Genomic DNA, 18451 nt, shown 5'->3' with positions numbered 1-18451 from the left:
TAGCAGCCTTCAGGAAACGGAAGCCTGGTGTGGTCTGCTCGGGGAAGCGTCTCGTAGTCGGGAAATGCGTATCCCGTCTCCGGGCCACTAAAAACGCCACTGTCTCCATCTCTCGGGAGAGAAAGTGTCTTCTCGAATTGTGTGATTTCCCCTAGTACCATTTCGCAGAGGTGAATGCATAACTCTTCTCAAAATTCAATTCTATCAGCCTACGATTAAATATTTAGTAAAGAGCAAGGTCAAAAGACTTATTTAAACCTAAGATATGTTACGTCTTTTGCTTTCCTGCAGTTCACCAAATCCATGCCTTTCTTTCAGAAATATTTTTATTTTGAGATATTTTGGCTGGTTTCCTTCTTTAAGAATCAGTGTTGATATTTATGTGACATATGTATGTAAAACTGGGTTATGGCAGCTCTTCCCCTCATCCCTCTGGAAGAGTTGTGGAATCTGCAAACACGTAATTTTGGTGTCGCGTATTATTGAGCTCCATTTACAGTGGGCTTTTTTGATCATTAAGCGTTTTGCAGGCCGCTCTCCACACTCCCTGCTGCTCATCCCCACCCCGCCTCCAAACCACGCCGGTCTCTTCCCAGTGATACCCAGGACTTGTGTTTGTTTCAAACACAGGTGTATTTTCTCTTTCTGGGTTGGACAGCATCTTTTATTTGTTTTTGTTAAATCCCCCCCACAGTTAAAATAGCAGCCTCCCCTTATGTCTGGTTGAAACCAGCGCCGGGCTGCCTGTTACAAGGCTCCGATCGCGTTACCTACCACGGTCAAGTGCGCCATCTTTCTGTGTTGCTATCGATGAAGACTTTTATGTTATTGTAATGCTAGCTTTTTAGTCTATCAAATTTTTATTTGCTATTTGTTCTTTACTTGATATGTCCTGTCTGTGTCTCTTAGTATCATTTCAAGTGATTTGGGGTAATTAAGGTATCATTTCAAGTGATTAGGTAATTACAGTGGGAACTGTAATTACCTAATTCTCCATCACCTTATATTAGAAATGCAATAGTTCCACCATTTTTAAAGATTTTATTTATTTATTTTTAGAGAGAGGGGAAGGGAGGGAGAAGGAGGGAGAGAAACATCAATGCGGTTGCCTCTTGTGCGCCCCCTGCTGGGGATCTGGCCTGCATGTGCCCTGACTGGGACTCGAACCAGCGACCCTTTGGTTCACGGGCCACAGTCCACTGAGCCGCACCGGCCAAAGTTTTCCGCACAGTTTAGAACTCATTTCATACATCGAGTGCCACACAGATTACGACCTCGCGCTAGGCAGTTTGGGCTCACTCACTCCTGGGGTTCACGTGGTGCGCCCCCTAGCCTTTGTCCCTTGTCTCTTTTGTGCCGACTTTGAAGAAATGAGGGAACACATTCTTGATGAAAGAATGAACTCCGCAGTCTCCAGAATCATAACCAGATCCATACGACTGAAAAGCACACGTTCTTCTCTTTTTCAGAGGCGAGCGGCTGATAATTTGAGACGGCACCACCAGTACCAAGTAAGTTGTTCTTATCCCGTATCTTGACATGTGCACTGAGGTCGAGTCCAGTCCCCTCTTCCGGGCCGACTGAGGAAGAAGCCGAGTCCGTGCACTGACTGTGGACCCTCTTGTCTGACACCCCCAGGAGGTGATGAGGAGCCTGGTGAAGCGGTATGTGGCCGCCATGATCCGAGACGCCCGCACGGAGGAAGGCCTGACCGAGGAGAACTTCAAGGTGACACCGGTTATCCTGGTCGCGGGGCTGTCACCCGGCAGTGGGGTCTGCAGAGTGTGGAGCCCTGCACTGCACAGTTGAGATCAGAGCCGAAATGCAGTGGCTGGCGCCCGTGAGACTGTGGGCGTCCTGGCTTTTCAATTAAAATGCTACTGAATTATCCAAAAATAAAAAGGGTGACATTTCCTCTTAGAATGCATTGCTCTCAGACACACTGAGCCTGGAATGTCCAGACGGCCTGTTCGGAGGCAGGGGAGACCTTGGGGCCTCTGCTCCTGGTGCCAACGACACTCTGCTGAGGCTTCGCTTTTTGGAGCTTCAGTCTGATTTCTGATCGTGAACCGTTTAGTAACCAACGTGCTCAACTCAACCACAGAGACCTTCCCTGTGGTGTGTGTGGCCTTGGTGGCGGGAGATTGTAGGTTTGACCTTCACTGGAACTTACAAACTTCGTGTTTGTCCCTGAGTTTTATTTTTTATTCGACCAGAGGAAATAGGTGGGGTATGGGAAATACACAAGTAAATATAAATATCGGTATATTTATAATGAATATACAGTAGAATGTATAATATATAGTTATATGCTATATTATATTATAGTTAATTATATATAATATAATTATATATTTTATATATACACACACATAGGTACTCATAATATGTGTGTAAAATACCTCTTGCTCTGCCTGAGTTTTTAGAGATTGGGGGGAACGGTTCAAGTCAATAACAGCTGACAGGCAAAACCAGGGAAATCACCCTCCGGGGTCCTTGAAGGGAGAGCAGCGGCCGCTGTGATGGAGAGCGAAGGCGAGGCAGGGAGATGGACAGACTGCAGAGCTTAAAGCGCCCTGAGCGTTGGCCAGTGAGCGCCCGAAATGCCCTTCGCAGGCACAGCTTTGAAATCTCAGAGTGCAACGTGCTTGGTGCTTTGGGGGGCAGCCTGGAGGGGGGTCCACCCCAAAGGGCCCCATCAGGTGGGTGTGAGGAGTCACAGGTCCAAAAAGAGAGGAAAAAGGACGACGGTCAGAAAGGCTGTCTGGCTGAATGGAGCCCTTGGCGAGGCGTAGTGGCTGTCCCAGTTGTGGGGCTAAAATCCACTTCGCCACCCCGGGAGGGGCCGCTGCACTGCATGCTGTTTTACGTGCCCCTCTGGGCGGCTACGTGTGCCCCTGGGAGAAGTCTTTCCCACAGGTGTCCCCGAGAGAGTGTGCGGCGATGGGAAAGCAGGTGACTGTTGGAAGGGCAGGTGTTTGAAAGTGTAGCCCCCCGACCAAGACACCGACTCCTCGGTGGTGGGAAAGAGAACGCTCCCTGTTTCTTTCCGTGCCCGTCTCAGGACGCCTCCTTGTTACTACCGAGCTCAACCAGGGACATTCACGGACATCAGCCCTGACACCGTGCCGGGGGGGAAATGGGAAATTCTAGACAGAACCCCAGCAGGGTCGTAGCTCTTAAAAAGGCAGAGAACCCATCAAACCCGTATATGGTAGGAAAGGAGCCGGTGATGTTTCCTGGTGTCCCCTAACGCCATCATCTCCGATTTCACTTAGGAACTGAAGCAAGACATCTCCAGTTTCCGCTTCGAAGTCCTGGGGTTGCTGAGGGGAAGTAAGCTCTCTCCGGTCCAGTCCGATCCAGCCCCAAAGGGCTGTTCCTATTCCGTGGACTCGGAGGACAGGGGCGACGAAGGCGCCGGCAAAGACAGGAAGAAGAACTTCAGCCTCTTCGACTTGACCACCCTGATCCACCCCCGCTCCGCGGCCATCACCTCCGAAAGGCACACGGTGAGCAACGGCTCCGCCCTGCTGGGGCAGGAGCCCCCTCCGCGGGAGAAGCAGAGGAAAATGCATTTCGTGACGGACATCAAGCACTTCGGGTTGTTTCACAGACGACCCAAGCCCAGCGCCGCCGAGCAACAGCATGCAAACCAGATCGCGTCTGTTTCCCAGGAGGTGGCCCGCCTGCAGGCCCAAGGGTCCCTGGAGAGAGCCGCTCAGCTGGAAGCGCGAGGGCTGGTCGCCCGGGGCGAGCTCAGCATCCCCGGGCTCAGCGAACAGTGCGTCCTGGTGGACCACCGCGAGCGGAGCTCGGACAGCCTGCCCGCGCAGGTGGGCCGGCGGATCTGCTCCTTCAAGTCCGAGAAGGCGGCGGTGGAGGACACTGTCCCCATCATCCCCAAGGAGAGGCACACCCGGCGGGGGGACTCCAGCTCAGACTACGACACCGCCCTCTCCGACACTGTCACCCACGAAGATTACGTGACCACCAGGTTGTGACGCTTGAAGGAGGAGGCGTGGGTCATGCGCACACGTATTTTCCGCAGGGCGCGGAGCGGGGGCGGTGTCTCAAGTAAATTAGCAGATGTCACCTTACACTGTATAGCATTTATCAGCTGCGGCACCATAACCTGTAACGTCTTTAAATAAGGCAAAAGCTATCCCAAAAACCCCTGGTTTTGTAGCCTGCTTTTGCTTTCACAATCTGTTTGACGATTTTGGGGGGTTAATAAATAAATTCACCTTGTATTCTTGTCCTGTTGCAATCGCCCACACGATCTGTGTCGCTGCCTTTTTCAAGGAAAACCAATGCGACTCACTTCATGCGATAGTGGACTCCAACAACAGGTATTCTTTTATGTGCGAGAATCAATGTAGCTGAAATATTTAGTGCTTACCGTTTCGGGGTCCCTGGAGGTGGGTACTCACTGAGCCCTTTTCACGGAGCCCTCCAGTTTTGCTTCAAAACACAAATATGAGCAAATTATTTCTCAAGAACATGTACACAATTGTAGTGCACAGTTACCGCAAGGAAGCTTGTCCTGGGGTCACGATGGGATCTTTCTTACGACGAGGGTGGGTGTGCTGCACAGAGGGGCAGTTTGCCCCAGGCTCCCTTCAGAAAGGAAAGAGGTGTTGGTCCCAGTCCATTTGGGTGACTGATGATTCCTAACATTTCGCCAGAAAAATGTGTCACTTCAAGTTTGTGTGTGCGTGTGTGTGTAACAGCCTTTTCCAGGTTAAATTGCTGATCCGTGTGAATACGAGGCCTTAGGAATAGAGCTCGATTCCTACAAGGCAGCGCACGTTCTGACCGGCAGGAAAGAATCCCCATCAGCTGAAATGGCCTGAGCGCCCTGAACAGAGCAGGTGGATGGCGTGCTCATAGTATCCGGATGAACATGAATTCTAACACTCTTACATCTAAGCAAAATAAAATTCTATGTTTAATCAGTGCGATGTTGTCAATTCCAAAGACGTTCAGAAACCTAGCAGTTTCCTCCTCTTTCCTCCAGTGACTTACATATTTGGGGGGCAATTAAACTTTCCTGAAAATAAGGATTCATTTTAGCAGTAGATACAGAACTATGCTCTTCCCTGTAGAGAGAACATTCTTAATTGCTTGTTCCTTCTGTAGTTTTCAAGGTAGTCTAGCTGGTTCCCCTCCTCCACTGAACCGCCGGAGTGCTTCCATCTGAGGCGCTGGAAATGTCTTAAAGTTTAAACTGTGTCACTGGTGTCTGTCGGAGCCACCGTGGAGATACTAGGTGTTTCCTCACTGCGTGCCATCGGCATTTAATTCAAATCAATAGAAAAAGGCTGAGTTCATTTTACTTTTAAAATCAGTAACAGGTCCATGGACCAGACAAATTGTATATGGTTTAGCATTAACCAAAAATCGTGTAGTATTGCAAAACCCAGTTTCAGCTTATGATACCTCAAAAATAGGGAAGGGCAGCAGTAACAATGCCGGGCGGTTTCACGAGCTGTGTGTGTGTGTGTGTGTGTGTGAACACATGCGCCACTCGGAACGACGCCGTGACGTGGCTGCTGTTCTTGGTACCTCCTGCGTGTGCACTAGGGACGGGAGGCCGGGCTGACCAGGCGAGGTACACACCTACTGATGGAGCTAGACTCGCCCTCGGAGACCACGCCCTTGACCGCTGCACCGCACTGCCTCTCAGAACCCAGTCACACCGGGGAAAACCATGCGCGCTTGGGGATGCTGGGGTTTAGTTGGGTGAATGATTGTCCGGTGGCTTTTGGGTGATCGTCACCACTTCTGAAATGTTCTTTTTTCAGAGACCATGAATAAACTTCATCAATCTGTGACCCTTGTTATAAAGTAAGAGGAATGTGCCAAATTAAAAATGAAATGCATTTGATTCCTTAGGCTGAATTATGTTCTAGATTTTTAGAAACCTATTTGGTATGGAATACGGAAACTCGGCTTGAAATATTAGATTTCAGTGTGCAGAGAAGGCATGGGCTCCAGCACTCCATTGTGCCTGAGCCTGGGCTAGTCCTGTGCCTTTAAAAATGGGCCCAGTAGGTTCCGAGCAAACGGTAGTCCTCATAAACGCTCCTGCTCCATGCACACCTCTCTGTCATGTGTTAGGACTCAAAATAAGCCCTGGGCACAGTGGGGCATCTGAGTTGTTCTAAGTCAGATGCACGGTAGCCGGGGAACTGCAGGCCTGTTCTCAGTACTTGGTGCATCTTCCAATGATTTCTCTCTTGTTTTTGCTTCTGTTTTGTTTGGGTTTTGTTCTGCAAGGTAAAGATCATACACACAAGAATATAATTTCAAATTTTCTCTACTCCTTCAATGAACACCAACAACATTTCCCCCCCAGTAGCTTATTTATGTTCAGGGTTAGGGCGGTGACGCTTCTCAGGGGAACGTGGTGGCTGTGGAGGAGCTGACCTGGAGCCAGTGACATCTTGCTCTGTGATGTCCCAGGAAAGATGGCTTCCAACAACCCTCAGATGTCCCAGACAGGTGCATTCATGGAGTCAAACAAAGTGCTGGGTATTGTTAGTACCAGACACTCTAGCATTAAATATCGTTCTAAACACCTAGTGGTCTCAGGGAGCGTCGAGGAAGATGAGCAGGAGGGAAAAATAAGACAGCGTAGAACAACGGCAGGACTGCAGGTTACGGGATGACGTTTCTGAGGCCTTTTAGTGGGTGGTTGGGGGGTTCCTTTCCTATCAACAGAGTGCCCCACACGCCGCGTGGGGCCCTGGCAGCACGCCTTCGTCTGCGCCGTGTTCCTAGTGCTTCAGACTCTCTCGGTCATGCCGTTGCTCACCTCATTCATTGATCCGTTATTGCCAGGGTTGGGTGGAGGGGTGTCCAGAAGCTGTGGATTAGTTTTAACAGCATGGACGTAAATTCAAAGCCCTTCATTTACCATTGACACATGTTGAAAAACCCACTGACAGGAAAGAATGCTGTACCTCACCGTCTGTGGCAGTTGTGTTCCTGAGAATATCTCTGTAAACGAATGTGTAGTAACTTTAGTCAGGGGACTGTCTGTGTAAAAGCAAAAAGAGAGAAAGAAAAGGCAGTACACTATTTTGTAAAATGATAAATTATTTTTCAACGTGATAATCACCCTCAAAATGTCAACTGTTTCATATGTTGGATAATTGTATATCAAATTTTCTTAAAAGTAGATATTTTAATTACTGGTTTCCAATTAAAATCCTGCAGAATCATTCTCATTTCTTTCCCTTGAGCTGGATAGCGACTGACAACATTCAGGAATCAAACACATGGACCCAAATGAAGCAAGTTAGTGGGTAACGGTCGGGATGTAAAGAAAATAAAAACGATGAGTTAAGAGGAGTCAGCATCGTGTTCCCAAGGAGCAGTCGCGTTTTCAGCCAAAGCTGTAGACAAATTCACTCTTCTGATATCCAGTGATCCTGACGAATAATCCGGGATTCGGTGGAGTGAATGTCCATTTCCATACCTTTTCGAGAGGAAGGGGGAGGGGAGAGAGAGAGAGAGAGAGAGATGTGAGAGAGAAACATCGATCTGTTGCCTCCTATGTGCATCCTTACTGGGGATTGAACCTGCAACCCAGGTATGTGCCCTGAACAGGAATTGAACCTGCAACCTTTTGGTGCATTGGGATGACACTTCGACTGGGTCATTGGTCCGTGCATGGAAAGTATTTCCTTGTTTAGCTTTACTATGATCACTTTTTTTCTTGTCTTATGTTCTCTAAAAGTTACCCTCCAGTGATCATAGAATTTAGAATTTTAAGATCTCTGGCAGTGTTCTTGAATTCAACCTCAAAAATATCCTTTCACAAAATACTATAATGCATTTTGTTTATATCCCATGGCTTTTTAAAAAAATTAGAACCATTTTAAATAAGTTACCCATAAATAACTGGAGAAACAAATCCTCGGGGTACTTACCACAGTTACCCAAATATGCTCAGCTTCTCAGTGGCTGAATTGTATGTTAGAGAAAGAAACAATTCATCTGGATATTTGGATAAGATATTTGGTCATAAAAGTCTTGGCTAAGGAATTTTTTTTGAATTTTGTTCCCCCCTTCAGTAGGAAATATTTATAGTTGTTCAAAGTTTCCACAACTAAAATTCAGAATTAGTATTGTAATACCTTCTTGCCCCCATAAAATTATGTCCACAGATTTAAAAAATAAGCTGGTTCCTTATTCTCTTCTAAAAAACAGTTTCTCCCTCTCATTTCAACTGTAGATTTGGTGACAATTCTTTATGCACACTGGCAATAATAAAATGCATTAAATAATATTAAGGCTTTTCAATGGAAAATGATAGAGCTGGAAAGTAGGAAGCTGAACCAAGACTGAGATCACGGGACCAGGCCAGATGTGGCCGCGCTGACCCTGAGCTCACAAACTGTGAAACTGTCTTCTGCCCGTGAACTTCACCAGGAGCAAACACGACTGTCCGGTTTTCCCAGTGCTGCCCTGACCCACGTGGCCGCCCTGTCCCCATGTGGCTACTGCGCACTTGAACGGGGGCTCTCGGTATAAAACACACCCCGGGTTTCAGAGACTACGTAAGAAAACAGCATAAAATAGTCCATCTTCTAGTGACTGCGTGTCCAGGGGTAACATCTTGGATGTGCCAGGTCAAAACATACTCATTAAATTGGTTTCATATTTGTTTTTACTCTTTAATATAACTTCTAAAAAATGTAAAAATACGCATGTGGCTTGCAGGTGTAGCTCGCAGCATATCTCTCCCAGATGGCGCTGAGGTTGAGCATCTCTCTGCTTCGCTCAGTTCATGGAGTTCCGTCACTTCAGGTTCGCGAGTTAAACCCATGCCTTCGACTGGTCGGAAACTACCTCCCTGGCTCCGCTGAAAGCGGTCGTCTCTCCTGAGTCCCAGTCTCCTGATGAAGTCACTGCTAACAGCCCGCTGTTTTCACGGGTTCCCTTGCCTAAGCAAATATAAATAGGTGCACACATTTAGTTACAGGTTTTTATCATTTTCATTAAGAAGGAGATTATAAGATACCTATAACTCGGTGACTTGTTTTTCATATGAGAGGACACCACGGGAGCCTTTTCTAGAGCCATTTAATATGGACGCGCCGTTGGAATCCATCCAGAGAGATTTCTTTATGCATTGTTTTACCTATGGAAATTTATTCATAGGCTGTTTTAAAAAACCCTGTGGACGAGCTGCTCATGGGGCAGAGCATGAGGCTTTGCGGAGTAATTGAGAAACAAGGCATCTGAAAGGCAAATGGGCTCATTTCTTTCCTCCTGCAGAAGGTCGTTTTCCTCGCCACGAAGTGCGGCTTCCGCACCAAGACCTGCACGCGCGGCCGCATCCCAGGTGCAGGCGTCGCTCTTCATACACCACACCCTGCCCTTCTGAGGTCCTTTTAGCTGTTTAAGACAATATTTCTCCTTCCCCAACATCTGCCAATACTGTTCCCCCAGGCTTGGACCGTCATCGGACCACAAGGGTACATATTCACTGAATATATATATGCCACGATCTCAAATGGGACTTTCCTTGTTATTATAGTCAATAAATGTAAATACCAGGAGCTGTTCAATCCAAATGGGTTCACCAGAATCCTCTGCTCGACTATTGGACTTGAAAGCAAGAAGTTCAGTTTCCAGGTTTCCTTCATTCTTTATTGGCTCGTTTGTAAAATGAGAAAATAGCAGCTTAGCCGCTCCCAACCAAGCAGCCCAATTATCATGATTAAAATTCCAAAGTACGTGGAAAACATTTCGTTCAGTATAAGGAACTCTATGTGCACGATTTTCTTTTCATCCGCCAAGGTAACACTAAGAAAGGACAAAGCATTTAGAGATAAGTGATGTGTCCATTTCCTCTCTTAGAACTCGGGTCAAAGAAACGCTCGGAACCACCTCAGCAACCACAGTGAGCTGCAGGCGGGGGATCCACGCAGCCCGGTTGGACGTCCCAGGGTGGCAAAGCCGAGGGTGGTGTCTCAGTGAGGGAGGGGCGGCGCAGTCTGGAAAACGCCGGAGAGCAAAGGGAGAGGAGCGTCAGGGCAGCACGTCGTGGCCTTTCCCAACCACCCGCTGCCCTGGAAAAGGAGGAAGCTCGGGCCGTGGGCCAGGGGCTGTCAGATCCTGGGGGAAAAGCCGACCCAGCTGTGGCAGCAGATGAATGGAGGTGTGTTGGCTTAATGCCTCCCACACCACGCCTAAAACTGTACCTGGTAATTCTAGTGAGGTTGCAGTTTTATTCATGAAGTGAATGTCCTGCTCACGTGCACTCATGTGTTTGTGGTTGACTGGACAGCTGTAACCATGGAAACAGCGAGCGGGCATCTTGATTCCAGAAAGCAGGCTCTTGACTGCATGAGAGATGGGCCTTCGAAGACCAAGGTTATGCCACCCCAACCCCCCAAAAGTAAAAGGATCACAGGGGCCATCCACGTGGCTTTGAGCTGATTCTGAAACTGCAGAAATGAAACAACATGTGGATGCTAACAAAACCTGTACACACTTCAGTGCTTGACTGTGAAGAGCAACTTAAGCTGGTGATGGGAGGATGGGAAGCCGAGAAGCACGCGCACGTCTCTGACGTGGGCAGGTGAGTAATTGGAGGGATGGGCAGAATGGAAGGCAAAGACTGAGTGACGGGAAAGGCCACGGAACCTCAGGAGCCGGGAGAAGGGGAGGCGTCGCTAGGAGAAAGCGGCTTCCATTGGCAAGAGCTTCCAGAGGTCAAACAATGTGAAGACAGAATTTCTCTGCGACAACAAAAATGAAGGAGGGCAGAGTAGGTTGCGGCGAGTTAACGGGAGACTCAGGGTGGAGCAGGCGGTCCTGAAGGGCACCCGGGAGCCTGGAAGAGGGTTGGATTTCCAACTTTCCGAGGTCTGTGGGCTCTAGAGAGTGCAGCGCGCCCCGTAAGGGCCTCTGGGGGAGACCTAGGTTCAGAAGGGGAAAATGGGTTGAGCTGTTTTTAAAATGAAGGGTGCTTGTTTAAAATTCATTTCTTTACTCATGAAATGAGTGAAGAAGTAGTTGTTCCAGAGTTTAAGATAGAAGGGTTTAGGGAAGAAAGCACAAAAGGAAAGTAGACTGGGGAGGACAACATTGAGATAGTTAACTCTGGGACGAGAATATGAGCCAGGGTGGTTCGGGTGTGTTGCAAGACTGCCCGAAATAATTGATTTTCCAAGCTCCCAGTGGATTTGGGAGAGTGCCCCACAGAATGGTGCCCCACAGAATGGGGCACTCTCAGGTAGAGTCTGCTCCCCTGGAACGAGAACCTCACCCTGACCGATGGCGTCTGGGAAGGGCCTCAGCCCGCAGGCCTGGTAGGAGCTCAGTGGGAGATGAGGAGGCTAACCCCAGCTCTGGGCAGCTGCCCTCACTGGAATAAATCGAATGCAAGCAGTAACTGAAACCCACATTTTTTGTATTTTGAGAATTGTTGCTGAGAAAACAAGGAAAGAAACAAAAATTAGGTTGGTTAAATCAGTGATAAAAGTTTATTCAAGAGGAATTAAGGGATCCAGTGAATTTTTAAGGGTAAGTTAATTTGGAGCTCTTGATTTTATGACAATATTCAGAAAGCACCATACTATCTAAAATTTTTCTATGCAGAAACTTTTTTATTCATTGCTTCTCTTGTATTTTCTGTTTCTTTGTCTTTAAGAATACCATTTGTCTCTAAAAGACCCCGCGCAGGTGGGACCTTGGTCCAGGTCATTCACTCTTACATTTCCAGTGCCTGGAATAGTGCTTGGGACAGTAGGGCGCGCCTGACACTGAAATTTGAATGACGTTTTCAAACATTCCTTCCTATGGTCAGATTCACTCGCCGCCCCAATTTCCTCCGTCGGGAAGGAACGAATGGGGTAAAGTGCAGTAAACTCAGTGGTGTTCCAGAATTACAGTTTTATAGGAAGGTTAACAAAGAAATAAAGGAAGGAAAAGAAATCTCTTTCTGAACACTAGTTTTCTAGAAAACTTCCACACATATATTTTACATCATGTGACTCAGAAAGGTTGTTCATACGTTTTGTAGGTAAAGGGAAGAGATTGAAAAGGTTTCGTGCTTTGCTCTGGTTTTAAAGGGCGTGTTTGTGGCCCCAGATTGATTTTAGCTGATGCACCCACTTCAGGGAGACAGGAAAGGAAGGAGCAGGAGCGAAGGGACAGGGGAGGAAGGAGAGAGGAGAAGAAACAGCCACGAACACGAACACTTCTTCGAATAAACATTCACTCATCATTTTCACAAGAATTAGCTGTGGGCTGGTTGGAGCCCTTGGAACCCCATTCTCCTCTCGCTGATGACTGTAGCAATTTTGTGATTTCCCCCCGAACGATTCATCACTGAAAGATGGTGGGGCTCCGATCCAAACTAGGGAATTTTCAGTCCCCAAACCCATGTTCTTCTGACTGTATCACAGTTCATGACAGTAAGAGAGAAAAATGGCAGCATATACGCCGTTTTATTGAGAGCCCAAACTGATTTTGCAAAATACTGTTCGGTCCAGTTCTTACGGTCGGGGTCCGTGAGGGAGGTGGTGGTCCCTCCTTTGCACGGGTCCCCTGTTTGGGGTAGCTGGGCCTCGTTGTCTGCGTTCACGTGTTCCTATTGCACTAAAAACAGAGTGATGCAGAAATTATTGTTAATAAACTATTATTCCTTACATATACCATTACCATCATGGGTAATTGTTTCCTGACACCTTGGAGACTCTGTCAGAGAAGCATTGTAAAAACAAACAAACAAACAGGAGACTCTCTGCCTCTGCAGAGCAAAGACTTGTAGAACCTCGGTAGGAGCTGCAAGAAATCCACCCGGAAAGGAACGCAGGCGTGAGCTCTGTGATGGAATGTGAGCTATGGGATGACCTTCCATGCGTTTCCATCGAAGATAAATTTGAATGACTGCAGTTTCAGTTCAAAAACAGAGTACTTTTTAAAAAATTTTTTTAGATTTTTAAAAATTTATCTTTAGAGGGGAAGGGAAGGAGAGAAGGAGAGAAATATCAATGTATGGTTGCCTCTTGTGAGTTCCCTGCTGGGAACTGGCCTACAACCCAGGCATGTGCCCTGACTGGGAATCGAACCGAGATCGTGTAGTTCGCAGGCCTGCGCTCAATCCACTGAGCTACACCAGCCAGAGCATACAGAGCACTTTTAACGTGCTGTGCCTGCCTTCTCCAACTTTCCCCGTCTCCACGCTGTGTCCTCGACACCTGTCATCACCCTCAGTAATCGTTGGAGACGCTCGCCAAGGTCCTTGCCATCTGATTGTTGGATAAGAGATGCTCAGAACGGCATCCGATGAAAAGTCAAAGCCAACAGTCGCTTTGTGTGCAGGGAAAAGAAACATTGGCCCAGTGCGTGTCGAGGTGGGGTCTGTCGTCACGACCTGCTGTCTCACACAGGTTGGGTAAACTCGGGCTGTGAGCAAGCTGAACGGGTGCCTTACCCGGCAGTTTCTAGAATGCCACGGCTTACAGGTGTCTGTAATGAAATTTGTGCTCCGCCTCTGTTGCTGGACTGTAAACAAAGTGAGTGTTTAGACCTGCCACGCCCCACGCAGAACAATGGCAGCTGTCAGCCAGGATTGGCCGTTGGCTGATCAGAAGAGAACAAACAGGGACGTGAATGCCACTTGTCTCTCAGCTTCCGTCCCTCCTCCCATCGTGGGCTCGAGTCACTTGTTCTCAGGGTCAGTAGTGCCTCTTGCTCCTGTCAGCGTGTTCCCTTGGCTTGGCTCCAGTAGAGAAATAGTGGCAGCTGTCCTGGTGCTCACTCTTGTCACACCAGCTATCGCAATGGTGATCCCATTTCCAACTGGAACTGAACGCAGGTCTGGTGGCCCCCTCCCCAATCTCGATGCGAAGACTCCAGAGAGCTGGTGTCAAGCCAGGTGGTTTATGTTCAGGTGTCGGCCACCTGGGAGAGAAGCCAAAGACATCAGGGTGACTTCAGAACCCATCCTTTATTTAGGGCCTATTCTCACTTACCTTCGCCAAGAGCCAGTCGCTTTAGCAATGCAATGGAGTCAGTCCACCTGATGTACTGAGCTCTGAGCGTCCACTGAAGTCGGGGGTTTGGAAGTCCTTTAAGGCACAACAGTGTGGGAAACACACACGGGCTGAACTCCATTTACAGGTGCCACAGAGCAAGAGGGGTCGAAAGAGGCCAGAATATTCCTCTCTCTCTCCATCCAGACCACACTGGGGAGTAGCGTCCACCCCGCCCCCACTCAGGACAATCCCGAATGAAAAGAGAAAAGAAAACAGAATACACCCCCGTCCCCACTCACATGGCCGTTTTCCAGGAGCCAGCACAGAGTGTAAGAACGTCGCTAATGAGACACATCGATTACCAACGCCCTTCCGCCTGAATGACGGTTCAGGCTAGAGACAAAAGAATAACATTTCAGTGTTTTATCTCTATTTCATTCCAAATAATATAAAAATAGCTCTTAAGCAAAATAAGTCTTATCTAAGCCACAGGGAATAGATTACTATGGTAACATGATCCCCAAGGGAGACAGCGGCACTGAGCTTGACAAATTCAGGATTCGTTTCCCCTGATGAGCCACAGAAGCCCGCAGACGACCCCAGAGGCCTCAGGCACAGCCCCTGCGCCGAGGTGCAGTGCAGCCTGGTGGTGAGGCTGTGTGCGGGTTTGCCTTCGGGGTCACCGGCAGAATTGCCCTGTTCACTTTACACGGGAACAAGGAGCCAGGAAATGCAGAGGGGAACTCCCGCACCCCCCGCCAGGCGCCCCTGAACTTTTGTAAGTCGGTGCCAACTGTCTAGGTCTCCTGCAGCCAACGAACAAACCAAACCAAACAAGACAAATGTTCTAGATAATATACTAAAAAGGGATTTTAAAAACTCAATTTATATTTACTTAAAAGCAAATGTGAAAGATTGTTGTATATCATCCTGATATACTTGAATAACTTGAGTTCTGTCTAGAAGGTATCCAGCCATGTACTATGAAAAACAGAGACATTTACTAAGAAGATACAAGAAACATTGTAAACAGGACAGTGATGCCTCATGTCCCCTTCAACGTAGGCACCTTGGGACCCCAAAGAGTTCTCCCAATTACCATCAGCTGCCCTGTCATATTTTCTTGAATCTCATCCACGGTCTGAAATCTCTTCCCTTTCAAAGGTGAGTTTAGTTTTGGGAAAAGCCAGAAGTTTCAGGGCACCAAATCTGGGCTCTAGTGGGGCCGAGGCACCTGGATGATTTGAGGTTTCACAAAAAACCCGTGTACAAGACGTGATGCATGAGCAGGCATGTTGTCATGATGAAGCTGCCAATCACCAGTTGCCCACAGCTGCAGCCTTCTGAGTCATTTGAATAGTTTCCAAGGAGAAATGTTCAAGCTTAACGCAAAATTGGATGCAGATTTGTTGCTCTACTCACTCAGTCATTGTGAATGCGACAGCCACACGGTACACATGCTCACTCAGTGGTGTCTACCAACCCCCCTGACTAGTACAGTGAGGTCATCATTGTTCACGCATGCGCATTCCAGTCCACTCTCCTTGGCTGCCAGGTTGTGTTACGCTGATGTCACACAAAGCGTTCTCGTCACGTTAACGATTGCTAGACTTTTCCCAGACAGACATTGTGTGTGTGTGTGTGTGTGTACATTCTTTATCTGTATACACACATTCTCTATCCACCCACCAGTCTGTAGATCCTTAGGCTGTTCCCATGTCTGGGCTGTTGTGAATAATGGAACGATGCTGCAATGAACATGGAGCTGCAGCTGACTTTTTGAGATGGCGGTTTTATCTATTCGGATGTATGCCTTGGTCTGGAACTTTTGCGTCACGTGGTAGTTCCAGCTGTAATTTTTTCAGGAGCCTCCGCACTGCTCTCCACAGTGGCTGCCCCTGTCCACTTTCCTTCTGGAAGTGCGGGAGGGCTCCCCTTCCCCCATGGCCTCACCAGCACTGGCCGTCTCTGGTCTTGCTGGTAAATCACCCTGAGGGTTGTGATGGGATATTCCATGGAGGTTTGCAGTTGCACTTATCTGATGGATGGCGATTTCGAGCAGTTATATATTGGCGTGTCTTCTTTACAGCAGTATCTGTTCAAGTTCTTGGCCTATTTTTATCTCACTTTTTATTTTGCCAAAGAGCGTTGTTGATTTTTGTTCTGAATATTCCAAAATACAAGCCCTAAAATTTGAAATACTTGTCGGGTTGTTTTCAGACTTTCCTTCACAGAGAAGACAGACTTTTACACCAAATGGCACTCTTTCCAAGGGTTCTCAGAGCTGCGATCTGCCAGCATTTTGGGGCATGTTAACGTATATTTGCACCAGTTAGAACCTAACATTTTCCCATCACTACATTCTCAATTAAGTGCTTTGCTGACTTTGAGCTAGTCACCAGGAAAATATGTAAACTCATCCAGCTTAAACGTCTGATACACTAGAAAATAATAATACACTTATTTGCTAGTTTTAGCATTGTTTGACGCATTGTTTTAGTTTTAGCATTGATTTCTGGGCTTCCAAATGATCTCCCTAATTACTATATTTCCTAATTAATGTGTCAGTAAAATCAAGATAAGTCACTTGACTTCTTTTCAAAGACTTAGGGGCTTCCCAGCTCACTGAGACGAGACCACCTCAGCTCCCCTGAGATGGGGTCGACAAGTAACAAACCCGGGGTACGGCAGATAAAAATGTTTTTAATATTTTATTTATTTATTTTTAGAGAGAGGAGAAGGGAAGGAGAAAGAGTGGGAAAGAAACATCCATGTGTGGTTGCCTCTCACACGCCCCCTACTGGAGACCTGGCCTACAACCCAGGCATGTGCCCTGACTGGGAATTGAACCAGTGACCCTTTGCTTCACAGGCCTGTGCTCAATCCACTGAGCTACACCAGCCAGGGAGATAAAAATATTTTTGACAAAGTTTTAGTAATCAAAGCCCTAACAATTGGCTTTTTACTTATCTATGGATTCAGTGTTAAACATTAACAAATGTGAGCGTTTACTTAACAAATTAAGTAAACGCTTCCCTAATCTCTTAGGGAAGAGATTACTGTGGCTGTATTTCAGCTCACTGGGGCTTTTAAGCATTATTACACAAAATGTCTGGGTTGGTGGTCGTCAGTCCTAACTATACTTCACCCTGACCAGAGGACATTTAGAAATGCAGGTAGCCTGACCATCGCCCCAGAAGCTAAAACCAGTCGTTTCCCGGAAAACAAGCAATACGCAGTCAGGACTGAGAACCACCGTTCAAGTGATGTCGGCACGGAGCACGCCAGCTGGAGTTTGTTGTTCTGTCAGTTGTTCGAACAAATGCCTTCAGGTTCCAATTCAGTGAGCACGCAAACGTCTTGACTAGATAGAATAGGTAGAACTCAAACGTTTTGGGGGATTAGTTCGATAAAGCAATTTGATCAGATGATTTTGAGGATCGTGTTATAGTCTATTGTATACATGTGGAATCTAAAGAGCAAAATAAGTGAACAAAATAAGACAGACTTGAGGATGCAGGGAACAGACTGACATTTGCCAGAGGGAAGGGGTTTTGGGTGGAGAAGGTAAAATGAAGAAGCCACAGATTGGTGGTTCCAGAACAGACCTGGATGTGAGGAGCAGCACAGGGTATGAAGTCAACTGTAATAACTGTGTAAGTTGCCAGGTGGGAACTTGAAATACCCGGGGGAACACTTTGTAAAGTACCTGATTGACTAACCACCGTGCTATACACCTGAAACAAATACAAAATAATATTGGATGTAAAGTGTAGTCAAAAAATAAATTTAATAAAAATTCGTGTTATGTAACCTCACATGGTTACCTTCCTGAAAAGCAGGAAGGTAGGAAGGATTGAGTCTGGGTGTAGCCTGTAGCATGGTAATGACCCAGTTCATTTGATCCGAACAGAGAGAACCTGTGTGAAGGCCGAGCGGGGAAATGCAGCCCGGGCGTGTCCCCAGAAAGCTGCCCTTCTCCCCCTTTCCAAAGTCTCCCTCCCTCCCAGTCCTCCCGTGCTGGGTGGGGCGTGACTCACACCCGATGAAAGGCTTCCTCTGCCTCTTTTCTTTTAAGAATTTTGTCCGCCGAAGTGTGCTTTCTCTGAGAAGCAGGAGAACTCTCCTCTCCACCAGCGGTTATTTTTGAAGGTAAGAGTGAGCTGACCTTGTTCGTTTGACACGAGATCCTGGTAGGACAAATTAGGAAAAAGTCTAAGTAAACTTAGGAGATTCATAGCATGCCTGCCTCTCAGTGGAGATCATTTTCTCTTCATTCTTCTTCTTTCATTCCTCTCCATTGCCTTTGTGTTAAATAAAAATGTATATTTACTGTTAAAATTTAAAGGGACAGCAACAAAAGTATGTAGAGTAAAAGTATGAAAGCTTAAACACTCGAGGGAAAGCGACGGGGATATCGGAGCACAGAGGAATGTTACTCAGCC

The 18451-nt window shown here is 47.3% G+C and overlaps 1 protein-coding gene across 2 annotated transcripts in view; it reads left to right on the top strand.

Annotated features, from left to right (window-relative positions):
* TRPC4 (transient receptor potential cation channel subfamily C member 4) overlaps positions 1-4175 on the top strand; it is a 107499-nt gene extending 103324 nt beyond the window's left edge. For both annotated transcript variants that reach the window (XM_037057686.1, XM_037057685.1), the window contains 3 exons: positions 1470-1511; positions 1639-1728; positions 3279-4175. In XM_037057686.1, coding sequence (XP_036913581.1) covers positions 1470-1511; positions 1639-1728; positions 3279-4004 — 858 coding nt within the window. In that variant the 3' untranslated portion in view covers positions 4005-4175. The remainder of the gene's footprint in view (positions 1-1469; positions 1512-1638; positions 1729-3278) is intronic.
* The last annotated feature ends 14276 nt before the right edge of the window (positions 4176-18451 follow it).

Source organism: Sturnira hondurensis, unplaced genomic scaffold (assembly GCF_014824575.4).
Source record: "Sturnira hondurensis isolate 20B ecotype Veracruz unplaced genomic scaffold, ASM1482457v3 Scaffold0009719, whole genome shotgun sequence".
NCBI lineage: Eukaryota > Metazoa > Chordata > Mammalia > Chiroptera > Phyllostomidae > Sturnira > Sturnira hondurensis.
Note: the sequence above shows the minus strand (reverse complement) of the source record. Positions and strands in the feature narration are given on the sequence as shown.